General features: G+C 33.7%; 1 protein-coding gene across 1 annotated transcript in view; it reads right to left on the bottom strand.

Moving 5' to 3' along the window:
- Positions 1 to 465: 465 nt before the first annotated feature.
- LOC149137212 (paired box protein Pax-6-like) overlaps positions 466 to 9,349 on the bottom strand; it is a 49,810-nt gene continuing 40,926 nt past the window's right edge. Inside the window, exons 5-6 of the mRNA XM_089347524.1 lie at positions 7,908 to 8,092; positions 466 to 1,774 (exon numbers count right to left, since the gene is read on the bottom strand). Coding sequence (XP_089203650.1) covers positions 1,397 to 1,774; positions 7,908 to 8,092 — 563 coding nt within the window. The 3' untranslated portion in view covers positions 466 to 1,396. The remainder of the gene's footprint in view (positions 1,775 to 7,907; positions 8,093 to 9,349) is intronic.

Genomic DNA, 9,349 nt, shown 5'->3' with positions numbered 1-9,349 from the left:
AATCCTTCAGGGTGGTGCCCCAGCATGTCAGCAGTCTAATGACTGAAATAAGCAAAAGATAAAAGCTACCCCCCCCCCCCACACACACACACAGCTATATATATGTGTGTGTGTCGATGCTGCCATATTCACGCTATCGGCTACCGTCTAAGTGCATGTGTGTGTGTGTGTGTGTGTGTGCGTGCGCGCGCGTATACGTGTTCATTGGAACTAAAAATATCGATCATTACTGCAAGAATAATTTAAAGTTATTTTGTCTGATGCTATCAATTCTTTCAATCTACCACTTTTTAGCAATATTGATTTGGGATAATGGCACAGGGCCACACTTATATCGCGCTTTGATACATATTCACTTAAATCAATCGCAACAATGCGCTGGTAATATATTTTATCGATCCAGGTTTCTAACAGTCACAAGACACTTGCAATGTAAAAACATTAAAAAGAATGATGAGAAACATATAGAGTAGAATTGTTTGATGAACTTTATTTCAGCAAAATATATGAAACCAATAAATCTATGACAAGAGATTTCTTAACTTTTCAAATTGTTATCGCATTGTTATGTTCTCTTACTGCAAATTTCCAAACCTGGAACAAAGAGGTGTGAAATGTAATGGTTTGAGACGTATTTTCATTTTTTGCAATGTGACGTAAATGAGAAAGGTCTTTATTCCATCGCAGGTAACTTTCTCACAGAACACTTGGGGTAGATAAGTTGAAGCAACTACGATTTAAAGAAAACCCACGTTATAAAAATAGATAAACCAATACTTCAATTTTTCGATCATTTGAAGTCATAGTTTTGAAGAAGAAAATGATAATGTTGATATTAATGATGGTAAAGTCTTAGTCATTTCATTAGGAATGGTAAAAATAAAAGAAATTATTGTGGAAATATGATGAGCAAATGATATGGAATCTTCTATAGAAAAGTATCTATTGTTTTAGAGATGAATTGGATAGCGTTGTTCATCACAATATTGGATTATGTGAATGGAGTCTCCTACAGAGAATACAGAAGACATTTGACAAATTCAGTTTTGTCTATACTTTCAGGCAACTCGTAAATTGTATAAAACTCCTTGCATGCTTGTTTTCCAATGATCTTTTCAATAATATAATATCTTAAAGTAATTAAACATGCGTGTACGTGTGTGCATGTGTATGTATATATGTATATATATGTATGTGTATATATATATATATATATATATATATATATATATATATATATATATATATATATATATATATATATATATATATATATACACATGCACAAACACATACATACAATGTACAATATGTATGTACGTGTTTATTTGTGTAAAACTATTTGTAATGAATATCCTTTGCATCTGCGTACTCCGTCCAACCTCCAAGTGATCATCTACGAACAATGTCTCTCTATTGGTCGAAATGCTGAATGTTTACTACCGAACGTAATGTGTTGGCGGGAATGTGATTCATCTTTGAAACTGTTCAATCTCTCTCTGTTTGGAGTGGTTTCAGACATCGGATAATCATCGATGTATATCGGTCTTTTGTTTAATGAACACTGATGCGTTAACGACAAATGTGGCTGATGTGCAGGAGGTGGAAGAGGTAAGTGATGTGTTGACATTTCGTTGCTTGTCTTGTCTGACGGAAGTATCTGCATTGGACTTGATGCTGATGGTGACCAAGGGACCAGTAGGGATGTCGGATATTGAAAAAGTCGAATTCGTTGATGACGTCGCCATTTTGCCCGACGATTCGAGAACCAAACCTAAATGAAACAAAGAAAAGAAAAATTATCAAATTTATTGACAATTTTTATACATGTGAGAATAGATTTACAGGGGCATAACGCAAATTTATTGATTTAGAACAAAAATACAATACAAAGAAAAACATTAGTTCGATAAGGAAAAGGAAAATCGATACTTAAGTGATGCTTATTTAGATTGATCTAGAAATAATCATGGATTAATCTAGAAATTGAAACAAGGCTGTGAGCTCCGGATTCATCAGTTTTATACTTACAGTATGACATCCTTAATAGCTCTGTTTGAGCAAATGTTCATTCACCCGTAGCAGATTTTGCCGGATTTATCAGTAAAAGTTGACGAATTATACAAATCTTTGATATTATATACTATCTATCGGCTGGTTTTAATTCAGATGATTTACAATATCAGTCAAACAAACAAAAAGAAGTTTCTATTGTAGAAACTTCTCATGTCGGAAGTTGGGCTACTAAAGAATTAATGTTAATGTCAACGGCGTACTTATATTAATAATATTGATTTCTCGGGGGATGTTCTCTTTGCTGATCATATTTAAAACTAATATTTCCGCCCCAAATATCTGTTGCAGCTAGCCTCATTAAAACGTTAATCGCTTAAAGAGACTTTTATATCTACAGCTTCAAAAACATGTCTGTAATGGAATCATGCTGTCGACAGAACTATTTCCCCAATTCTCATTGTCTAGAGGACTTTTACAGCTATGGTCATGCAGATTTGGAAGGGAAATTGTAGTACCCTGCCTTTTGCGCAATAACATCAGAGCGGGAGTCAAATGAATCTGCATTCCTACTTTCTTAGAAATTTATTTAATAATTTCAGCTGTTTCGCTCATCTTTTAACAACGTTTTAGCTGTATTTTCATTTAAGCCTGGTATCTATATATATGGACCTGAACATCAGCGTTTAGTTGTATCGACACACATTCTTGTCACATTCGAATAGGACTGAATAACTTTCAAGAATTCATTAAAAGCAGACACCACCTATTATTCGTCTAGTTTTACTCAAAATTTAGATACCGCCAGGCGTCAATTTCATTCAGACTTCTCCCCTCCGTGTTTTCTTTTTCTTTTTTTCTAATTCACTAGGAAATTTTCCTTCTTTGTTGAATACTTGATTAGAGTAACAACCTCTTTACTGCTTAATAATATTATTAGATAATATTATTAACAATTTAATAAAATTACGTCAAATAATAGCGTACATTCGTTGTAATTTTCTTCACGCTCAGATGTAAAGAATATGCTTGGCATTGTATTGCTAAAGCTTTCGGGCGAAGTTCTTCCAAGGCCTTGGCTACTCCGGATTTTCTCCCAAGCATGTTGCTCGTCCCATCAAAAGTTACTCCTTCTCCCCAGTAACATATGTCTGGTTACATCTTAGTGAATGCCTATACGATGGCTGAGAATATTGTTGAAGTTTTTATAACCGGGAAAGCAATAAAAACTCAGAATTCTCATTGGTCACCAAGCGCACATTGGACCCAAAGGACACGTGAAGTTGTTCGTTGTGGAATCTCTACTTGCTTCACCAAGTAACCATTTCACAACAATAAAGTCAGCCATTATAGAATAGAACTCATTTGTAAGAAAAAAAAAAGAATGAATAGGCATCTTTTGTAGCTTGTTAATGTTAATTAGACACAGTTTTGGGACAAAAAAAAAATTCCTCATTAGCTATTCGATAGTTTATTTTATTATTTATTATCTCTGACAAATTAAAGATTTTAATCCTTTCAGGCCAACAGTATCGTATTCGAACACTTAAGTAAATTAATCTCTAAAACAATATAGGATCCTAACAAATTTCATTTTTTTTTTTATATCAATTTACTAAAATATTTTTAAGCACAAAAAGCAACATCATATCTAAACCATTCAACTTTCATCTCAAACCTGAAGTTTTGCAGAATTTTTTCTGCAGCAGTACGCTAGAATATCAACGATAACGTGTGATTTTATTTTTAGTTATAATACAACAACGAAACATATTCATTTTAACTCATTGTTAAACACTAGATAGTTTTTACTAAGAAAATTAACCGAAGCTAATACTGACTTCACACTTTCATAGAATGTTTCTTGACTAATCCAATAATAAATAGTAAAAATTCCGAAAATCATAATTTTAATTCTTTTTGACATAATTACGTATCAGTAACAGAATTTTATTCGTAGTGTATATCATGTGAAAAATTATAAAGGTTAATCTCGAAACAGTAGTTCATCACAATTCTACCTGCAACCAAATAATTTTGCACGCGATATACTATTCCGTGTTATCAATTCACCAAATCAATTGTTTTAAATCATGATTTCTTTAAAAAAAATAATAAATACGTAATTCATATCTGAAAGGGTTAATTGATAAACTAAAATACTAACAGTTTCCATAAGAAATAAGCACTAGCAATCAGTAAATTAAATTAATTAACTACTTAACATTTCTATATATGTTCTCTTGTTTTTAATTATTTGAATTCTTCTTCTAAAAAAGGAGCTGGTTTCTGACAAAGATACAAAGCTCCATTTTTGGATTGTAGATAACGAAAACAATGTCATATTTTAAACTTGAGAAAGGTCTTGCATATTTTTACTGTTCCACTTACAGATTACATTTGTAATATACAAGTTATTTGATTTCTTTTCTTTTTGGAAATCTAAGCTTATCCAGACTGTCAGTTAGGCATTTACTTACAGAACCAAGTGCACAAATCATTATTGGTATAAATATGATTTGTAATCTGGGTATAGAAGCTTGGTGTTTCGAAGCAGTTGTCCATAGTTGTCCTCTTTCTCTTTGATTTTCAAAGTGATATCCACATCAGCAGGAAAGCTGATCCCTATGACGATACATGCTCTTTATGCATGTGTATGTGTGTTTGTATCTTTGTGTTTGTGGTTGTCCCCACAACCGCTTAACAACTGGTGGTGGTTTGTTTGCGTCCCCGTAACTTAGCGATTCAGTAAAAGAGATCGATATGACCAGACTTTTAAAAATAAGTACTGGGGTCAATTTGTTCGACTAAATCCTTCGAGGTAGTGTCTCAGCATAGCCAGTGTCCAATGGTTGAAACAAGTAAAAGATTAGAGAATTCGGTTACATTCCGAGTTCATATCCTACGGAGTGGACTTTGCTTTTCATCCTTCCAATAAAATAAAGGACTGAAATCAATTTAATCGATTCGCTCATTCCATCAAAATTACTGGTCTTGTGCCTAATATTTGAAACAATTTAGTGCAATGCGTTGGCAGAATCGTTAAAGCGTCGGACAAAATGCCTTGCGGTATTTCTTCCAGCTCTTTATGCTCTGAGTTCAAATTCCGCCGAAGTCAACTTCGCCTTTTCATCATTTCGGTGTCAATAAGATAAAGTTACAATCAAATACTGGAGTTGATGCTATCGACTAACCTCCTCCCACAAGTTTCAAGCTTTTTGCCTATATATTAGGGACTATTATTAAAGGTGGTGAGCTGGTAGAATTGTTAGAGCGTCGGACATAATGCCTTGTTGTTTTTCTTCTGGATCGCTACCTTCTGACTTCAAATCTAGCTGAGGTCAACTTAGCTTGTCACTTCTCCAGAGTCGATAAATAAAGTACCACTCAAGTACTGGGGCGATACATTCAACTAACCCCTTCCCTTGATACCACGCCTTATGTCTATTTTGAGAACAATATATTATTCTAGTTTTGCGTCTATGATAGAAGCAATTTTTATTTTTATTTAAAATGGCGGAAATGGCCTGGCAGAACATAACTGGCTCAGCGCTCCATAATTCATAGTTTTTATTCCAAATTTCAAAGTTATCAAGTTTGCTTTTCATCCTTCTAGAGTGGACAATGTAAGTACCAATAAGAGATCGCGTCCACGAATTCGACCTTATTCTCTTTCTGCTGACAAAATGGAACATCGTGCTAAGAAAAAGAAAGTTCTTACTTTCAAAGCCTTTTCAAGCAATTACCCAAACTAGTTTCTGTTATATTACATTCTTTGGAGGGTTAAGACATGTCAATCCGTTTACTTATTTCTCAAGTATACATCTAATATAAACATCGAGTAAAACATAAGGCATCAATGAAATCTTTAGCCACCTCTTTCAGCTTAAACTACATATACATTTCTACAATAGCTTTTATAACATGCAAAGAGATGAGTATACAACTAGATTCATTTTAAACACAAAATATACTCCAGTAGAGATATTAAAGATACGTTACGTTTTGTACGAGTTCTTATGATTAATTTTTAAACATAGGACTTTAGGGAATCAATAGGTGAGTTTACGACGAATCTAATGTTTGACAATATATTTTGTAAAATAATTGAAGTTTAGTTTTGCTGTGTTTGAACACACCGAAACCGAGCAAAAGTAAATACTATAGAAATGAAAGGTTATAAATTCTTTATAACTTGTTCGTTGGCACGTTACACTTTTGCTATTGTTCTCAACTCAATATACATAACCTAATATAATTTACTGGATATTTTATGTTTTTGTTCAATTATATTCTTGCTGCTAAAGGCTGCTAAACTGGTTTGTGTAGAAATTTGATATTGTAACGATTCTAATTTTGCTGTCAGTCATCCAGCATCGTATTATAGATCTAGGCGCATTGAAACTGCGATAGAATACCAAAGAAACACGCGTATTCAAAATACAAGTATTAAGTTTTGCCAAAGATTTCTGTTAAAATAGTTTATTTGACAACATACAATAGATTAAGTAATTCAAAGATTTTTAAGGGACAATGGCTCCTTAATTTGTTCCATTTAAAAGAGCATATAATTATTGGCTGACACAAAATATGGCTCGTGTGGGACTCGAGTCATAGAAACAGAGAAATTAATGGTAAGGATATTATTGGCAATGAACAAAAGATATTTTAAAATTTATGCTTCATTCTCGGTTATTATTTTTGATAGTTTTTCACTTCAAGAAACTTCTTCGGGATGACAAAGAACAGAGCTTCGTGGTTGTTTAGCCTCAGGTCGGCTCTAGATTGAGTAAAACTGTGATCAAAGACGTTCCATCTTGTCCTTCTCTTGGGTATTTAATGTTATTTAGGACTACGTGAATTAATATGTCCATATATTTTCGAGTGTAGCTCAACAAAGGTTTGGTTGCTATTGCTAGTTAGCCGAGGGATCACATAGAGGTTCCTGATCCCACGTGTCATATTTATAATTGATATGTATCTGATTAATTGACTTTCTATACACAGTGAATAAAAAAACTATTAATGCCAGCAATGTTTTAGTTCTGGCCAACATACTCAAATGTGTAGAGGTTACATGCTACCTTCTCCGTTAACTTCTGCTACTAGAGTAGTTTCTGCTCGCCGGAGCTCGCAGGTATCGTTTCACCTCCACTCTAGCCTACCATTTCACTATCTCTGACTTACTTAAACGACACAACTGAGTTATGACTTTCTTATATCTCAACTGAGAGGATCATCAACAAATCTTACAGTTACTCGACTTGTTTCTAACTTTGTGACATTCCATATATTTTTTCACTTATTTTTTCATAATGTAACAAATCTGCAATGTGATGCTGCGTGGCTTAGTGGGTAAAGTATTCGGCTCATGAACATAAGGTCATGAGTTCGGTTCCTGACAGTGCTTGTGCCCTTGAGTCCACTCAGCTGGCAAAAATGAGTGATACCTGTATTTCAAAGGGCCAGCCTTGTCACATTCTGTGTTACACAGAATGAATCTCCCTGAGAACTACGTTAAAGGTGTACGTGCCCGTGGAGTGTTCAGCCATTTGCAAGTTAATTTCACGAGCAGGCTGTTCCGTGAATCGGATCAACTGGAACCCTCGTCGTTGTAACCGACAAAGTGCCAGCTTTTGTAATAACACCCCGGCGGCTCATCTTTTTAAAAATAACTGTCAAATCTCTCTTAAATAACAACCTGGAGTCAAGAAAGTCCACAATGGATAATATAGTTCTAGATACATTATGACTGAAAAGAAACACGGAAAGATCAAGGCTACAACGCCTTCGATAATAGTTCTGTTGGATCAGAGCTGGTCGCAAGCTAAACAACAATAATAAAATCAACATTTTAACAAAATTTACGAAAATAAAGGACAATGTCTATTTACCTGAACTCTAGCCTCGGACAAATCCGTCTTCAAGGCTAATTCCTCACGTGTATTTACACTGGGATAATGGGTTCTCTGAAACTCTTTTTCTAGAATTTCAAGTTGATCAGCCGAAAAAGTGGTTCTGTTTCTTCGTAATCTTGACATAGAATCATCTGATGGTGAGGGCGACAACTCGTCCCTGTCTTGAATACGACAATTTATAACAATAATTAATTTCATAACTAATGATTTTTTTCTAACAATAAATGAAAAAATAAATAAATGGTATGTAGAATAAAAAAGACATAAATTCCGAGAACTAAAATTTTTAATTTTCAAGTCATTATAAACACATGTGTGACTGTGTGATTTAAACATTTGGTCTTGGTTCTCTTCCTCTGTGAGGCACCTTGGGCAAGTGTCTTCTACTAACCCCGGGCTGACCAAATGTATTTGTGAATGTATTTGCAGGACGGAAACTGAAAGAAGCCCGTTGCATACATACACGCACACACACACACACACGTAAATAATGTATATATATCTTTGTTTGTTTTTCTTTGAGTTTGTGCTATGTTTGTCTCGCGTCACAGCTTGCCAGCCGATGTTATTTTTTACATTCGGCAAAACAGACCGATAGAATAAGTACCAGTTTAAAAAAATTAGTACTGAAGGTTGATTTGTTCGACTAAACCCTTCAAAGCAGGGCCGCAGTTCAATGGCTATAACAAGTAAAAGATAAAAGATTTCCAGTTGTATGTGTGTGTGTGTGTGTGTGTGTGTGTGTGTGTGTGTGTGTGTGTGTGTGTGTGTGTGTGTATTCAGTAACTATGAGGCTATATAAAATCTTTTACAGGGATAGTTTTATCCAAGTTACACAAGTTTAATATATTATATTTTGAAGAGATATTTCTTCAATAAATAAATTATAAAATATCAAATATTATAAAATAAGAAAATGTAGAGATTTAATAGATATAAATAAATAAATTAATTAATTAACATTGCCTACAATTGTTTCAATTTACACTCAATACAAATTTCAAAACATATATGATAGAATAAGTTTGCATTTTGAAGACCTTGACTTCACTCAAGATCTTCAATTGTCAATTGGAATATTTCAAACGATCAACATGTAAACTTCGTAATGTCCTTCGCCCTGAAGATGTTTCACTCAAAATCTTCAAAAATGCAAACTTATTTTAACATATATGTTTTGTAATCTGTATTGAGTGTAAATTGAAACAATTGTAGACAATATTAATTAATTAATAAATTAATTTATATTCATTAGATCTCTCCAAATTTGTTATTTGGAGCATGCAAACAGTAATAGTCGTACCTATAATAATTGGTGCGCTGGGAACAGTAAGCCAAATTATAGAAAAATGACTTTCTATTTCAATCTCCGCTAGCCATTTGTCTATATCTTGGCTTACTGTTCCCAACACATGAAT

Source organism: Octopus bimaculoides, chromosome 2, assembly GCF_046866305.1.
Source record: "Octopus bimaculoides isolate indiv1 chromosome 2, ASM4686630v1, whole genome shotgun sequence".
Taxonomy (NCBI): domain Eukaryota; kingdom Metazoa; phylum Mollusca; class Cephalopoda; order Octopoda; family Octopodidae; genus Octopus; species Octopus bimaculoides.
This window is presented reverse-complemented; position numbering and strand designations above follow the sequence as displayed.